The sequence below is a fragment of the Notolabrus celidotus genome, chromosome 5, assembly GCF_009762535.1.
Source record: "Notolabrus celidotus isolate fNotCel1 chromosome 5, fNotCel1.pri, whole genome shotgun sequence".
NCBI classification, from domain to species: Eukaryota; Metazoa; Chordata; class Actinopteri; order Labriformes; family Labridae; genus Notolabrus; species Notolabrus celidotus.
The window spans coordinates 25,135,931-25,153,796 of NC_048276.1; the positions used below are offsets into that span (position 1 = coordinate 25,135,931).

At 42.4% G+C, this 17,866-nt stretch overlaps 2 protein-coding genes across 3 annotated transcripts in view; one reads left to right on the plus strand and one right to left on the minus strand.

The window, feature by feature from the left end:
- The window catches only part of hlcs (holocarboxylase synthetase (biotin-(proprionyl-CoA-carboxylase (ATP-hydrolysing)) ligase)), a 37,140-nt gene extending 29,950 nt beyond the window's left edge, over positions 1-7,190 (plus strand). For both annotated transcript variants that reach the window (XM_034683377.1, XM_034683378.1), the window contains 4 exons: positions 3,297-3,457; positions 5,232-5,346; positions 5,803-6,016; positions 6,328-7,190. In XM_034683377.1, coding sequence (XP_034539268.1) covers positions 3,297-3,457; positions 5,232-5,346; positions 5,803-6,016; positions 6,328-6,499 — 662 coding nt within the window. In that variant the 3' untranslated portion in view covers positions 6,500-7,190. The remainder of the gene's footprint in view (positions 1-3,296; positions 3,458-5,231; positions 5,347-5,802; positions 6,017-6,327) is intronic.
- A 2,988-nt stretch (positions 7,191-10,178) lies between these two features.
- The window catches only part of sim2 (SIM bHLH transcription factor 2), a 15,535-nt gene continuing 7,847 nt past the window's right edge, over positions 10,179-17,866 (minus strand). The window contains exons 5-11 of the mRNA XM_034683379.1: positions 17,185-17,270; positions 16,657-16,856; positions 16,384-16,490; positions 15,425-15,572; positions 15,182-15,335; positions 13,669-13,981; positions 10,179-11,994 (exon numbers count right to left, since the gene is read on the minus strand). Coding sequence (XP_034539270.1) covers positions 11,309-11,994; positions 13,669-13,981; positions 15,182-15,335; positions 15,425-15,572; positions 16,384-16,490; positions 16,657-16,856; positions 17,185-17,270 — 1,694 coding nt within the window. The 3' untranslated portion in view covers positions 10,179-11,308. The remainder of the gene's footprint in view (positions 11,995-13,668; positions 13,982-15,181; positions 15,336-15,424; positions 15,573-16,383; positions 16,491-16,656; positions 16,857-17,184; positions 17,271-17,866) is intronic.

Consider the following 17,866-nt stretch of genomic DNA (forward strand, 5'->3'; position numbering starts at 1 on the left):
TGTGATTAGGGTTAGGGTTAGGGTTGTGATTAGGGTTAGGGTTGTGATTAGGGTTAGGGTTGTGATTAGGGTTAGGGTTAGGGTTGTGATTAGGGTTAGGGTTAGGGTTGTGATTAGGGTTAGGGTTATGGTTGTGATTAGGGTTAGGGTTGTGACTAGGGTTAGGGTTTGGGTTAGGGTTAAGGTTGTGATTAGGGTTAGGGTTAGGGTTGTGATTAGGGTTAGGGTTGGGGTTGTGATTCGGGTTAGGGTTGTGATTAGGGTTAGGGTTAGGGTTGTGATTAGGGTTAGGGTTAGGGTTGTGATTAGGGTTAGGGTTGTGATTAGGGTTAGGGTTGTGATTAGGGTTAGGGTTGTGATTAGGGTTAGGGTTGGGGTTAGGGTTGTGATTAGGGTTAGGGTTAGGGTTGTGATTAGGGTTAGGGTTGTGATTAGGGTTAGGGTTGTGATTAGGGTTAGGGTTGTAATTAGGGTTAGGGTTAGGGTTGTGATTAGGGTTAGGGTTAGGGTTGTGATTAGGGTTAGGGTTAGGGTTGTGATTAGGGTTAGGGTTAGGGTTGTGATTAGGGTTAGGGTTAGGGTTGTGATTAGGGTTAGGGTTATGGTTGTGATTAGGGTTAGGGTTGTGACTAGGGTTAGGGTAAGGGTTAGGGTTAGGGTTAGGGTTGTGATTAGGGTTAGGGTTTGGGTTAGGGTTAGGGTTAAGGTTGTGATTAGGGTTAGGGTTAGGGTTGTGATTAGGGTTAGGGTTGGGGTTGTGATTAGGGTTAGGGTTGTGATTAGGGTTAGGGTTAGGGTTGTGATTAGGGTTAGGGTTGTGATTAGGGTTAGGGTTGTGATTAGGGTTAGGGTTGTGATTAGGGTTAGGGTTGTGATTAGGGTTAGGGTTGGGGTTAGGGTTGTGATTAGGGTTAGGGTTAGGGTTGTGATTAGGGTTAGGGTTGTGATTAGGGTTAGGGTTGTGATTAGGGTTAGGGTTGTGATTAGGGTTAGGGTTAGGGTTGTAATTAGGGTTAGGGTTAGGGTTGTGATTAGGGTTAGGGTTAGGGTTGTGATTAGGGTTAGGGTTAGGGTTAGGGTTGTGACTAGGGTTAGGGTAAGGGTTAGGGTTAGGGTTGTGATTAGGGTTAGGGTTTGGGTTAGGGTTAGGGTTAAGGTTGTGATTAGGGTTAGGGTTAGGGTTGTGATTAGGGTTAGGGTTGGGGTTGTGATTAGGGTTAGGGTTGTGACTAGGGTAAGGGTTAGGGTTAGGGTTGTGATTAGGGTTAGGGTTGGGGTTATGGTTAGGGTTAGGGTTAGGGTTGTGACTAGGGTTAGGGTTAGGGTTAGGGTTAGGGTTAGGATTAGGGTTAGGTTTAGAACCAGAACTAAACTTAAGCATACAGAACCAGAACCAAACTTATGCAAACAGAACCAGAATCAAACTCAACCAGAACCGAACCAGACCCGAACCAGAACCGAACCAGAACCCTACCAGAACTGAACCAGAAACTAACCAGAACCAAACTAGATTCGAACCAGAACCGAACCAGAACCGAACCAGAACCGAACCAGAACTTAACCAGAACCGAACCCGAACCGAACCAGAACCGAACCGAACCAGAACCTTACCAGAACCAAACTAGAATTGAACCAGAACCGAACCAGAATTGAACCAGAACCGAACCAGAACTGAACCGGAACCGAAACAGAACCGAACCGAACCAGAACCGAACCAGACTTGAACAAGAACCAAACCAGAACCAAACCAGAACCGAACTAGAACCGTACCAGAACTGAACCAGAACCATACCGAACCAGAACCATACCAGAATCGAACCAGAACCGAACCAGAACCGTACCAGAACCGAACCAGAGCCGAACCAGACTTGAACCAGAATTGAACCAGAACAGAACAGAACCAGAACCATACCAGAACAGAACCAGAACCGAACTCAAGCAAACTGAACCAAAACCCGAACCAAACTCAAGCAAACAGAACCAGAACCAACTTGGGTAAACAGAAACAGAACCAACTAGCAAACATTATTAATGTCCTCAGGTTGGCATTGAGAAAAATCAGAAACCTCAGCTTGGATGGGCTGATCTGATTTCTCCTCTCAGTGAGTATTTGCCGGTCTTCAAGAAGACTATCTCTAAAAGAACAGATGTAGCCAGGATACACAGCCTCCCCTCCATCACCTGTATCCTATATCCTCACATATGATTGGCCGCATGGCCACCATGCTGACCAATCAAAACAAAGTTCTGCTGTGAGCAGAGCTGGGGATGAGCACTGTGAGAGCTAAGCAGCGAAAGGAAAAAACTGGGAGCCGGCTCTCTCTTGATGCGAGCTCTTCTGATTCACTATAAAGCATCGGCTCTCAGAGCCGCAGCTTTTGATCATGACACATCACTAATGTGCTTAATCTGTGTTACAATTATGAGGGGGCCATGGACAATTTTCTCACCTGTAAGGGGTCCCTGGCTCCAAAAAGTTTGAGAACCCTGCTCTAGCTCGCAGGAGTGCAAACTCCCGATAGTGAAAACAAACGGAACAAAAAGAGCGACACAGCTGCACAGAAACTCCACGCTGTAGACATCCCTGATCATAATAGACATCGCCACGCAGGAAGACAGTTTACATTTTTTTAAATCTCTGAGAGATCTTCAAATACAGAGTCTTTACAACGGTGAGATTTTTTCAGAGTTTACGGTAACTCAAATAAAAAAAAAGTGACATTTGCTTTGTTTTATATCGACCACTTAGCAGGATGAATATCATGATTAAGCAGGTATATTTTGAATTTGAGTTGAGTTGAGAAACATTTGTGGCCATTTTTGTCATTCAGATCTATTTAGGTCATTAAAGCACTGATCCTCTGATCATTATTATTATTTAATTATTTCAGTAAGGCAGCTTCCTGATTCCTTTGCTGGCTCTTTTGTTTTTTTCTTGGCTCATTTTATATTATTTGAGAAAAGAGAAAGCTGAGATGTTGCCCATCATTGTTACTTGGTTGCACTAATAAAGTGAAGTGCTGTCTGTGGTTGCATTATTCTATTATCAATTTGCCATAATTTTTAAGTATGTTAGAGATGATTTCATTGATAGCCATAGACTACATGTTTTTCAATGTAGACTTCCACTGAGAAGAACATATTAGACTATTTAGGAACTAAATTAGGAACTAAATTTAGATGGTCATACCAGCTTGATCATCAATGAAAATGTCCTCGAAAATTATCTCTCAAAGAGTGGGAACCCTGGGTATCACATCTCACTATGTGGCTCTGTGTGTGTGTGTTTGCTTCAGGGCGTGGCAGGAACGCCTGGCTCAGCCCTCTTGGGTGTGCGATGTTCACTCTGAGCATTCAGGTGGACCTTAACTCCAAACTAGGACAGAGGATCCCTTTCCTGCAGCACCTGGTGGCTCTGGCTGTGGTGGAGGCTGTACGCACACTACCTGGATACCAGGTAACAACCTGCACATTACCTGTACCATGCTGCACTGTGAATCTAAATCAAGCCTGCATGGTCTATTAATGTGAAGCAGTCAAACACAGTACATGCAGAAGCTAATGAATGTCATACCTACCATAGCTAAATCAAATGAAACATCACTCTACCTCTTTCTACCTGCTCGTTGGAAAAGAAGTCTCATTAGTTTGTAACATGATGATACATCTCTAAACAGCTGCTCAGTGCTCCTGGTCTCCCTCTGATAAGACTCAGCATCAGACCCTTTTCTCCTGTATCCTTGTGTATTTTTTATATTCATATATGCAAAGTAATGCAAAATATATTTGAAATCAAATGTTAAAAAATCAACTAATTTTCTGTATTGATTTCAAACACTAGAGGGATGAAACTGCCATCAAAAACTGGTCATTTGATTTTGATGGAGTAACTCTCAGGGTTATCAGCGAAGTGTAAGAAGTACAATGCAGAGAGACAGCTAAACCAGTCCTCCACAGCTACACAGTGTTTCAGGAGATCCAGGCTTTATGTTTTGGAGGCTCGACAACATTTTGGTAGGAACATTAAAACCAAGTTTGGTGGAAGAAGAAGAGCTGGGTTTGTTGATTCTAAGTAACTCTAGTGATAGTTTCCTATATTGCTTTAATGTCACACTACATTATGACTAGGGATGCACGATATTATCGGCATGTTATCGGTATCGACCGATATTGGCTTTAAAATTAACTATCGGACATCGGCCAACACGCTGATATCTGCCGATATAATTAACCGATAAATAATGGGCTGCTGCACACCATAGACTGTAAATAAAACACATGTTGGGCTCATGTTCTAAGTTGAATTTGACTTTAAGCAGCAGTCTGTAAGGTACATGTAGCTGACTAATTTAGGCACATTTACTGTCTAAGAGTAAACCATTTTATTTAATTTGGGTTTAATTGCTGTACAGTTGCACTTTTCACATGTTCCCTGTGAACAGAGGTTAGGTTTACTTACTATGTCAAATGTGAAATTGGCCAAATTTGCCCTGGTTGTGGGTATTGTTACGATTGTCTCAGGGAGAGCATCATCCAAGTAGGATGTATCTTTTTGTATGAATTTGGTTTGAAAGCAATTGTGATAAATAAAAATGCAGTTTTAAGTATTAAGTATTTTTCTTATTTTGCACAAGAAATGAATATTACATAACAAATGTGATAAGAGTGTCACCATAATACTGTACACTAATTCCAATACAGAAGATAATTGATAATCTCTGCAATTAGGTGTTCAGGAAGAAATATCGGTATCGGTAATCGGCTAAATGAGTTGTAAAATATCGGCATATCGGATATCGGCAAAAAAAACAATATCGTGCATCCCTAATTATGACAGCTCATAATGTAGCTCTGAAGCTCTGATCTGATTCACATACAGTAGTTAAACTTGCAATCTATCAGAGAGTGATGGTGCATCTTGTAGGCAAGGCAAGTTTATTTATAAAGCACCATTCGTACAAAGAGCAATTCAAAGTGCTTTACAGAGTTAAAAACAAAAAGCAGAACAGTAACATTCAACAAAAACATACAGCAAACACTTCAAACATTTGAATTTTATATGAGGCCAGTTATGTTTGATCTACTTGCAGAGTCTTACTGTCCCACCGGACACAGAATCACAACTGATCATGTCTTAACCGAAATGAACCCTTAAATTAATCGACTCATCTCAGAATCGGGTGTGTTTTTGCAATACATTGTGTTAACATCCTGTGTTGTGATGTTTTCAGGACATCGATCTGAGGGTGAAGTGGCCCAATGATATCTACTACAGCAACCTGATTAAGCTGGGGGGAGTCCTTGTGACGTCCACTATGATGGGATCCACTTTTCATCTGCTCGTAGGTAAAAAACGCAAACTTTATTTTATGATCACAGTTTATGTGACAAATAGAGAGTCTGCTGTTTGAACGTTTAAAACATCAAAGTCTATAAACATCCTTAGAATTAAACCCTCCATGTTACTGATTTCCACAGAGTCCTTCAGCTTTGACAGGAAATGTATTTTTAGATATACAAACCTGAGTACACACTAATGAAAGGATAACACTATTCAGGTTGCTCACAGCTCACAGTATATTTAAAACTCCGACGACCCTGAGAGCCAGCGGTGTCTTGATCAAGAGTTGTGTCAAAGATTTGTCTCAGAAGTGAACGTGTTTTCATTTTTCAGCCAGGCCTCTCCATTCAGGTGTGCTTAACCATAAAACAGTGTCACACCTCAAAGAAAAGTGTGTCTTCATTAGTGCTGGTTTCATTTCTAACCCTGCCGTAATAAACCCGCTCTGTTGTTGTCTGCAGGTTGTGGCTTCAACGTGACCAACAGTAACCCCACGGTGTGCATCAATGATCTGATCCAGCGATACAACAAGGAGCACAGCTGCAGCCTGCAGCCGCTCAGCTGCCCCCAGCTCATCGCCCGCTCTGTCACCTGCCTGGAGAACCTCATCAGCAGCTTCCAGAAGGGGGGCCCTGATGCCGTGCTGCCCACCTACTACAGCAGATGGATTCACAGGTGAGCTCCGGTGACCACAACCCCACCTCTCTGTGTAGTCTGGCTTATTCTCTCTTTTACAACCAGAACCTCAAATCAGTCAGTACACACAGACAGGAGACTAGATGATCCCAGTTCAGCAACACATTACGATTCTATCTCTAGAGTTATATGTGTATTTATAGTTATGTGTGTTAGTGCAGTCAGAGGATCGGGTTCAGATTCAGAGATGAACAGCATGCTGCAGAAACAGACTTGAATTATAGATTCACAATAAGTGATAGATAGGAAAAGTTTCCCTGATTGACCTCCTCTCTGTGTTTCGTCCTCAGTGCGACCAAGGTGCGCCTGTGGAGCGAGGAAGGTCTGGAGGTGGACGTTGTGGGTCTGGACCACAACGGTTTTCTGCAGGTCCACAGTAGAGAGCAGGGCCTGGTGTCAGTTGAGCCTGATGGCAACTCCTTTGACATGCTGAAGAACCTGGTGGTGATGAAGCAGCGTTAGGACCAAACTCTGAACCAAAACAGACACAGTTATGTTCAAACACATGTTAGTGTTTCACAGAGAGGAGGACTGGCTTTAAAGGCAGCTACAAGATAGCGTCTCTGTGTTTGGGACCACAGATTAGAACTTTATTTAACGGCCTGTAACAACACAAATTATTTAACCTGATGTAAGAAGAGAGCAGCGATCATGGCAGCTCCCTCTGTTCATCGGTTCAGAACAATAAAGATTTACACACAAACATTCTTTACAGTACACCAGGGCGTGTTTACCTGCCAGCACATAGAGCTCTACAAAACACTCTACCTGGTTCACTACATCCTAATCCTCATTTATGAAGTCCTGAATCTGTCGATAAGATTCTGATCCTGGTCTATAAAACCTTGAGGCTGGTTAATAATCCAGATTAACCAAGGACAAAGTGTCTCAATGAGATTCAGAAAAGATTCAGTGAGCTGACAGTGAAATGAATATACATCAATAAATACAGGGTAATGACATTTTTCTGAAGAGTTTTTATCAGTTTTTATTCTTTACTGAAATTTCCAACCTCAGATGATCCACTTGCTGAAAGAATAAATCTTGCACAGCAGCAGCAGACCTCTGGGGATTACTTTGAACCCTTTATGCCATGACCACGTTTACTGAAGTTTGTTTTACAGGAAAATAAAGGATCACCATTGTCATGTTATGCTGGATGAATTTGTTTTCCGTTTGACTTAAAGCTGAGGTGGTTTCCATCGGTACTATGTAACAGCATAGTGTCCATAGTGGAAGAAACAAAGAGCAGCTTGTAAATGATTCTGGTCTATACTGGTTCTATCTGCTTTCCGCTGCTGGTCAAGCTTGTGACCACCAGTGACTATTCATTACATTTCATTTGAAGTGGTATTAATGAGTGGGTCTTAAATCTATATCCTGTAATGAAAATATATTAGAGTTGTGTCTTATATGACCACCACACTTGAACAGTTTTTAACTATTTTCCAGACCCACTCTTCAAACTACAGCCTCAATAATAAACCAGTGTTACTCACACTACAGTATAACCTTTGTAAAGGTAGAAACATGGTGATCAGCGGTGTTCCTGATTGACATCCCACTGAGTGGGTCTGCAGGTCTCCCACAGTCATTCTTGTTGCATGTTATTTTGTGAAGAGGACTGTCTGTGAATGCTCAGTGATGAGAGTCACTCATGACTCAGATGAACAAAAACTTTACTACAACCACCAGAAGCGGCACACAGTCAGGTAAGAGTACAGATACATGTGTAGAACAGACTGTGGTGGACTATTCATGGCTCTGTATACTTTTGTATTGTGTTTGCTGCAGTGGCTCTAATATTGCCCTCGCAGCATCAAAGTAAAGAGTGTCTCTCTGACGGACATGATGCACAGTAAAATAAAATAACTAACCCTAACCCAGAAACCGTGAAAGCTCTTGAGTGTTTTTTTATATTGCATTGACTTGAGAAAGTCTGCGCTGGTTTTCAGAGTTAACAAGATACCTGTGCCTCATAGCTACAGCAGAATCTCTCATTTATGCGTCTTTAGTAACATGGCCTGTTAGTTTGCTTAAATTTAGTTTTCTATTCGTGTTGGTATGAGACACTTGGAGATACTTGTGTCTTTAAGAGGCATATATGGTACTGTTATCACTGTGGCTTTGCACAGGCTCATTCAGACTGTACAGTTGTTTCGATATAATGTCCATTTTGACCCACTGGATGTTGTAGAGATTCTCTGGATCACTTGAGCTGGTATGTCTGCTCCACTGATACATGATGATACATCTGAAATATGCAGACTGGCTACATACTCTCAGGTGAGAGCTTATGTTGGGATTTGAGGTACAGGATTTAATTCAGAGAACACAGCTGCTTTCTTTTTCTCCAGTGAGAGGCATACTTACATGGTTTCAAATGTAAGGTGTAGAAAATACAGATAATTATGTCAAAATGTAGAAGGTAAAGGTAAACCATATAAACCAGTAAAGACTCTGAGACTTCAAACCTTGGAGATGAAGCCAACCCGAATAAACTGGAATCATCACCTTTCCAGAATATATTGAAATGCCCTCGAATGTGAGAGTTTAATATTAACTGGTCACGTCAGGTCGGCTGGACCAGCTGGAGGTTGGGCTTGTTGGGCAGCTACATGTCCTTATATGACAAGATATACATGGAAATATATGGAATCAAAACCTCACAGAACTCACAGGCTGCTCTGTTTGCAGCCAACACACCAAAACATCCAATGATTGGTTACCATGGGAAGAACATAAAAACTCACATCAACAGATTCAGAGGAGAAAACTTCTGTTTAGTCATTTTATTTGTGTTGTTTTTGGCACATTACAGATCTCACTGACACTTTGGTATCAAGCTGCCTGATGATGTGGTTCATGATAAAACAGCACATCACAATGAAAGGTTTTTAAAAAGTGCAGGTAGATGACTGAGCTGAGCCCAGAGGCTGCAAACAGGGAGAACAAAGTGCTGACATGTATGTTAAGGTAGTCTGTATTGTCTGTTATGAGCACATTATACTGACTCAATTATTGCTTCAATGTGGGATTGAGAGTGCTCTAAGAAAAGCATAAGAAGAAGCAGGGGAAGAAACAGAAACACCCGAGTATCAGGTTATTGACATAATCAGAAGAAAAGCAAACTGATCCCTCTTCCCTCCAGTCTGCATGTCCCAGCGTCCGCTAGAACAAAACTGAACCCCGCACTGCTCAGGGCGGCTGGGCGTTGTGTGAATGAGTTACTTTAGATCCTGATTAGCCGGTTGGTACCTCTGCCATCACTACATGGTTGTGTGTGTGTGTGAATGTAGATATGTAAAGTGCTTTGAGTGGTCAGAGGACTAGAAACAGCTCTGTAAATGCAGTCAGTTCATCAGATATATTCAGAATACCTGAACTAAAAAGTGTGTCTGAAACATTGCTAACACCTGTTGTTGCAGATGGAACTGTGCACACCTTCAAAGTTTGTGATAAACTACAACTTCACTTTGAACCAAGTTTTATTCATTGTCCACAGACTGAATTCCAAGTAAGGTCTCCACATGTCAGCTCTCTCAGGAGTTTGGTGTAATGAACATTTCAGCCTTCAGGGGGCTGGATTCTGATACGCTCTCCACTCTATCTCACCGTACTCTGAGATTGATGATGTCTTGTAGTGACTGAAGTTCTGCAATAAATATCAATGTGAATAAATAGTGCATCAAAGAAGTCAGTCACCTTTAACTCTTTCTTGTTGCATATCATAACATGGGTTTCTTTCCACAGTCTGATGCAGGAGGAGCTCATGGCTGCTATCTGTAGCTGTACCTCATCATAAAAACAGTCTTAAGACACAGTGTTTCGGTATGAGCAGTTGTACTATCAGCATGGCGTCTTGATTCGTCAAATGTCATCTAGTTATTGAGTTTACATGCAGGGATGTCTTCATTCTGCCTCCATCTACTGCTACTGTCCTCTCCCTCACCAAGTCTCCTGCTTTGTCTCCTCATGGAAGCACATTGATTCTGTCTGAATCAGTCTCACAAACTCCTTAAGCTTCTTTTTCCAGCTACTACCAATCCATTGGGGTATATAATGGTTTACGAGCCAACTCACCAGCTGATAAATTGACCACTTTTGAACTTTTCTAACAAGCGTTAGCCAACTCCTCACTGCAGCAGCACTCTGTGACACAGACCTGGTCAAGTTTGACTTAAAAAAAACTGCTGAACTGGCTTTAGGGAGGTAGTTTACAAACCAATGGCTGATGCCAGTTATTCTATTTATACGGCCCATGACCAAGATCTGCATTGTCTGCAAGGTTTGACTGTCCAAAGTCCAAGCAGCATGCTCTGGGCACAATTCTTGAACTTAACCAGTCCTGTCGTCTTCAGCTCAACATCCCAAAAAAAACAAGTCATGGTAAAACTCAGTGTCAACCTCTAGTCTCAAAATTAAGGGTGTTGAAGCTGGGAATCAGTCGCATGTCTTGGATCCAAAACATTTCCTGACTATTCCTTTATTCCTTGGGCTCCTCAATGGAAGGATTTTGGCAAAAACTAAAACCTGAAGGTCAGCACTTTAACAGCCAAATACTACAACCTATTCAATATAAACCCTCTCTTGAATCCCCCATACAGACATTATCAAGGCTTCATCACTTGAAGGCTGCATACACTGAATTTGAAAGATTCTTGGCCCGTCTTTGAAGGACTAAAACCCAGACCAAAATTTCAGCCATGACCAACACACAAACTCATCAGAAGTAGATGGCAGATCTGAGGGATTAGCTCAGTCCACTGATGACCACTGACAACCAATTTGAAATGTCAAGTTCACCTCACAGCATCGAGAAGAACATTCACTGAAAGATCTGTCTGTCCAAAGGAAGTCCTGTGTTTTCTGACCTTTGAGTGTGAAAAGATTATTTCTGTTATTCTGGCAATAGGAGGCTGAAATCATAACCAATGTTTAGGCCCTGTGTTTGAGTATGGGTAACATTAAAATGAAAAAGTGCATTGCATGTATTCTTTAGAAAATGTCTCAGTTTATCTTTTATATGTTGAACCTCATGAGAAGAGCTCACATCTTGGAGTCCAACTGTTCTGTTAGAGTGCAAACCGGAGAAGATGCATGACCCAGACTTGTGTCTTTGGAGGCCTGAAGGGTTGTCTCATTTAGTAGGGGAAGATTCCCCCACCACCCCTTATTACTCTGTTCTTAGGGGTGAAAATGAGAAATGGGATTAAGCCTTAGAGTCGGGCAGCTCCTGTTCTGGGTCACCTCAGAGTGTCCTGTCCTGGGTCACCTCTCGTTTGTGATGATGACAGATGTTCCGATGTAATGTGGGACCTCTCTGTGGCTCTCAGGAGATGAGCTGGAGCTGGGGCTATAAGAGGCTGTCTCCTTGCTGTGATAACCGTGACTCAGTGTGGAGTAGGCGGTGTCCGACATGGAGCCATCTTTACCAAAGATTTTATGAAAGTTTAAGGGACTGTGGGCTGGAAGTCCTGCCCCAATCATGCTCCCTCGTTGTATCCTCCTGTCCTCCTCAGCAGACTGCTGCAGGTCCTTGGGGAGTCCACACCGCTGGGGGCCATCAGCAGGCAGAAAGTAGTCTCTGGTTGGGTGTCTGTAGGGAGCCTCCATCATACACAGCCTCCTCCTTTGCTCCATTGCCAAGTGCACAGGAAGGGACTGACCTATGCTGTGCTCACCTTTACTACGAACCAGGCCGCTGAGCAGAGGACAGGCTATGACTTGATCACCTGTCAGTCCCTTAGAACCTCTGCTATTCTGTTGAACATCCTTGTTTGATGGTTTACTGTCCTTTAGGAGATTGGGGTGTAGACAAACCTCAGACAACTCAGTGCGTACTAGAGCGTAATGTTCAAAGGGTTCCTCCTTCATCCTCCTGGCAGGATTTGTGCTGCTGAGACCATCGTAGTAGATCTCGTCAGGGTGTCTCCGATCAGCTGCCAGCCCAAGGCCTGAGGAAGGACACAATATGAAATTATACCAAAGCTTTCCATGTACCATTCAGCGTGTAAAACAATCTGTTCTGACATATACAAAGAGAAGTGGCTTTTAATAAGCTGACATGCTTCCTCTGTGTTTTCCTTGTTTACTATTCAATCTAACCTGAGCAATGTTTACAAATAAGGCTTGCTGAGGAAAATTTCAAATGCATGAATTTTGGCTGTGCAGAAAAATTTGCTTGGTAAAGAAAAATGTTTGATGATATGTCAGGGTGTTAAAACAACTTTGGTTCAGGCTTCGGGTTTATATGAGTCATGTGACTAACTCAGGTTATGTACCGTAGTTTAAACCTACCTTGAAAAGAAGCCACACTGACTGTTTACCAGGGAATCAAACTCAGGTCTTGTGATGGTATGACCCATCCATCATCCTGTTATCCAGTGTAACGCATGAACGCGCTAAAATGATCACACTCATATTTTGGTGAAGAGTGAATGACCGTTCACACTACGGGAGATACAAGAGGTATGAAGAGATGACTAGAGTTACCGAGCACTGTGTTTTACTGCAGCTGAAGTTAGATTTACGACACCCATCAGGCACTCAGCATAGCTTATCTGCTAGCAATTTAGATATAATTTGCCAAGCTTATGAATCCAGCTGTTGTAAACATTTGATGGAGTTGGATGAACAAATCAGGACAGATTACAACAAATATTCCGATGGTTTCAGAGAGGTGTAGCTTTTTGAGACTGAAGAAAAATTCACTTTTTGTTTGTTTCTTTAGTTTTAGCCCTTTTATTTTTAGGGGATGTTGAAACCATCTTACACACATCGTCTTTTACAAAGCAGTGTTTCCCTTTGTGTTTGGGTTTAAGTCGGAACATTTAGCTGAATATTCTGATAACAAATTAAAGTTATAGTTTGAAGTTTTTATTTTATTATTGTGTCATGCATACAGTCATATGTCCAGCTCGCATGAGCTTACAAGACACCATAAATTTGTGCAGTCCAGGGTCAGAGCGCACAGCACAATCATTCATTGTAAGGAAACTGGGGGAGAAAATTACAACAGAAAAAAAGAAAACAGTACAAATAAAAAGCACACTACTTAAAAAGACTATCTTGTCTTCTTTTCCAGGCTTTTGATTTAAAAAAAATATTAGCTAGTTTGAACACGTCTAAATTAAACAACCAATTTAGTTATATGTGTGTTTAGATTAACATTGGATTATTAAGCATTGTGGGGATGGGGGGTCGGTTGGTCAATAACAGCTGCAATGGGCTGGGGCACCATTTTGGTCTAGTGGTTAAATCCTGACCCTGTGTACAGAGTCTCTAGTCCATGAGCAGACCAGGTCCGCCCAGGTTTGATTCCCAGGCATTTGCCCCCGCTCTCTCCCAGTGTCCTGCTCTATCCACTGTCCTATCAATGACTACAGGCATTAAAGCACAATAATAAACTCTAAGAAAATAAACAGCTGCCCTGTGCTGCACTGTGACCTGTCAGATAAGACCCAAAGATTTATCAAAAACCATGTGACGGAATTACAGGAGCTGTTTCTCATACTGAAGTATTTTTTGGTCACAGTGAGATAAAATACAGGAAACACATCTAGAGAAAGTACCAAACAGGTATTGAATTTTAATCATTTGACTTTGACATTGTTGGATAAAGGGTGTACCTGTGTACTTGTTGGGTCCTGTGGGGCTGATGTTGTTCCATCCAGCAGGTCCTCTGTGCTGGGAGCCAATGATCTGTTGAGACACCTGAGAGGACGGACCTGAGCGAGGCAACTGGCTCTGTTCATCAGGATGTCGTTGTTGGTATGAGCAAGAGAGGTTCAGGTTGTGAGTGCGGCTGCAGGACACCTGGCTAACTTCTGGGCTCAAGCTGGAGCGCTTCTCTCTGGAGGGGGCCACCTGGTACTGAGACCTCTCCTTCCACAATCCCTTCTGTAGAGTGCAGCCTGGGTGGTCTGACTGGAAGAGGCTTGTCTGATGCAAACACAACAGCACAAAAAAGGTTACTGCAATACCAGTGTGTTTACTGCTGCAAACACACTGGTATGTCTTGTATAAATCTTTTTTTAAACACTTGGTTGGAGTTGGAGGTCCCTCTGGCCCTTTCCTCTTTCCAGGCAGAGAGCTAAAACCCAGTCCGTCCCAGCCTCAGAGGTGCTGTGCAGCACAGGAAGTCCTGGGGGAAGAGCCTTGGGTTGTTTTGCGATGATCTGGGGGGTCATGCTCAGAGTTTACATGCAAGCCACTAGTAACTGGACTGGCTACTTGGTGGATTGAAACAGAGCCTCATCAGAGAGAGGCATTGTGCACAGAGGTCTTTATTGGCAAAGAAGGGGCCAGACAATGGGTAGGCATGGTTACCCCCAATATTTCCTCATTCCAAACAGGAATGGAAGTCTCTTACAGATTTTGGACCTCAGAGGACTCAACATATTCCTTAGGACCCTGAGGGGCAACGTGTTGACCATGCCAAGGGTGAGACAAGCCACCCTTGTGGGTGTTAATGTGCAATCGTCGTCCTCAGGATGCTTTTCTCCAGACATCTATTTGAGAATGTCACAGGACGTTCCTCAGGTTTGCCTTCAAGGGTGAGACCTTTTAATTCTATTATCCCCATGGACATCTCATTTGCCAGACCCTTTCCCCCTTTCCATATTTCCAACAGTTGTATGGATGCAGCCTGGGGAACTATGGTGTCAGAGGCTTAAGGTCCTCAACTACCTGGACTATTGGCACATTCAAAGGCTAGGGTTGCACATAAGTGACATTTTAAGTTTTATTAAAAGTTAGGTTTTTTTTAAGATGTGTTTGTGAAATGTTGTGTTTCCGTAAGGTTACATATCCACAAAAGTTTTATTCTGTGAAACAATAAGTATTGAATATCTCAGAATGTTATTGAAATGTTGGTTTTATGCTGGTTTATGGTTATCAATTTGGAATAATATAATTTTGTAAAATGTTGTGTTCTTTAAATGTTGTCCTATAATGGTTTCACAGTGTGTCCAATGAAATCATGTGTTTTGTGAAAACGTACTCTGTAGTGCTGATTTAAAGAAAGCGTTGTTTAAATACACTCCATTTACCATTTACCTGTGTGAACATTCAGGTGCACACTGCACATTATTGTGTGTTGGTAAACTGGAAAGTAAAGTAGTGAGTAAACTGAAGTGGTACCTGTGAATACGGAGCTGCTCTGAGTCTGCTCTTTGTCCTGACTGCTTTGGCTCTGTGCTGTTTGTGGGGGTCGTGGGGGGGGGGGAGACTTAGACCAGGCTTGGCGGCTCGACTCTGGTCTGTAGATAACTGCAGTTCCTTACACTCTACGTCACTGTGTGAAACAAAGACAAGCTGATATCATGTGTGTGTCTGTGTGTGTGTTTGTGAGTGTTACCTGGAGAATCACAAGGCGAGACTCACGTGAGGACGTAGTTCACACTGACGATACAGTGAGGTCTGGAGGAGCGGCTGTTATGGACTATGGTGGCGTAGCTCTGTACCCACACCCAGCCTCCATGCTTGGATAACATGCGGTAGTACTTAGTAGTGACCTGACCTTTCACCAGCACTGCAGAGAGCATACAGATCATGATCAAAGAGAGAAAACAGTCACGTCTGACATCAGACCCTCACACTTACAGAGGTTATTATGGAGCAATAGTATTCTTATGTTGAAATGTGTGTAGGTCCAGTTTTGACCCTCTGCTAGCTCAGGTTTAATCTCTACCTGAGGTTTTTGGTGTATCCTTGTTTGTCTGCTTAATGATCCACTATGACCTCAGACAGACTGTCAGCTCAAATCTGTTTCAAGGTTTCAATGTTGTGTCCAAACTAGTGTTAGAAAGTCAGGACAGCAGAAAAGAATATGGAACTATGTTTTCATATAAGGCATTGAATTTGTAGGTTTGATATGAGATTTCTACAGACGCACCCTAGTCTGGACAAAGTTTAAATCAGTCTCAGTCTCATTATTCCTCCATTTTTTCCCCCTCATGAACTTAACCCAGCAGCTGACCTCAGATCTCACAGGACTCTCTGAAACCATGATGAAACCCACTGATCCCTGAGCTCCCTGACTGAGGAGGACACTAAGGACGATTTACAGCCTTGGTTCTCAACTGGTGGGTCAGGACCCAAAAGCGAGACATTGTCAGTGGTATCATGTGTGCCTGAAAAAAAATACCCTGCTTTTTTGAAGAACATGTGTTTCCTATGTCACAGTGTTGCATTAGTAGTTTTGTTTATTTACACCCCAACACAGCAGGCAGCAGTGATGCACCTTCACCTTGGTTGTCACTTGTCATTAAAAGAAAAATTTGAGAAATCTGGGTCATGACTGTCATTAATGCAGAGGTTGTGGGTCCTGTGTGTGGACTCACAGAGATGGTGAGCATATCGTAGATGGAAGACGTCACAGCCGTGGACGTGGTGGTAGAGCGTCTTCTCAATCAGGTCCTGCGGCTCATATCCTGTCAGTTCTGTCACTCTGAGGAGAGAGAGAGAGCGTGAGGTGAATCTTGTGCCATTTAAGTATTGAGTCACAGGTCTGTTTGTTTTTTCATGATTTTAGATCCACAGAGGGATCTTAGGTACATCACTTTATCATCGCTTTCCCCTGAATAACTTCTCACGCTCGCTACGTGTCTGTTTACCTGGTGTCTAAGAAGATGAGTTTGAAGTCAAGGCTGGCTCTGAACATGAACATGTTACTGTGCAGCTTGATCTCAGTGATACCGCTAGGAGGTAGAGAGTGTCCCACTGCCACCAGACCCACAGTCTGATAACAGGACTCATACAAGGCCACATCCATCATGTACTGACGGACTTTTAGATAACCGCTGCAGTGGATCACCTGGAAAACAACACCAACACACAAGGAGTTATGTCACAGGGACAGGCAGACAGGAGTCAGCTGTGTTAATCTGATAATATAATTTTATTTTTAAGGATTCAAAGTTAGAGGCTTAAACTTTAGTCTACACACCCACAAGCAGATAGACACCCTCAGCATGTGGGTGTATAGCAGAGAAGAAATGAAAGCACATCATCTGCAGCTTTAACCTTTGATATGTGCAGGTAATGAAAGCTGTTACTGACTGAATCATGAATTACACCACTCAGACCTCTGAGTTATTCTAAACACAGTCATCGTGTGTGTGTTTGAGGGAACAAACACCTACCTTATACCCTCCACAGGTGAGTCCTGCATTTCTTTTGGCCAGAACACACTTCATCCTTAGGAAGAAGGAGCGCTCCAACTCATACTCTAAAAACACACACGAACAAAAAAACATACACACATTACATGTTAGAATGGAGTGGATTTTGACCAAGCTGCAACCTTTGGTGTTGAAAAGTGAAGCCAGTGCTGAAGTAATAAAAACTGCAGTTTTTAGAGTGTCCACTAGAGGCTGTCTACAAAATTCAAAATATATAGATGGATGGACAGAAGGACATGTGGGTAGAGGGATGGATGGAAAACGGAAAATCATTTCAGACATTCATTAAACACTTAAAATTAAACTATGACACATAACATCTGGATTGTAGATTTATGAAACTGGAGATTTTCTGTGGAAAAAATCTGTCACAAATATCTTAAATGTTCATTCTGGAGAGGAAGAATGACTTTATAGAAATTAAAAATCAAAAGATCTAAACACACAAAAAGCAAACATGACATCATTACAGTAAGAATGATTGAGAAGTTGTGATATTCCAGACGCCCAAATGAATTTACTGAAAGATGTGTGATTAAATATTAAAAGTGAACAAACTCATCACAGGAACTTACAGCACAGCTATAACCGCAGTGACACTGTAACACTTTATTTTATGTGTTTGTAAAAGAGACTGGGCTTA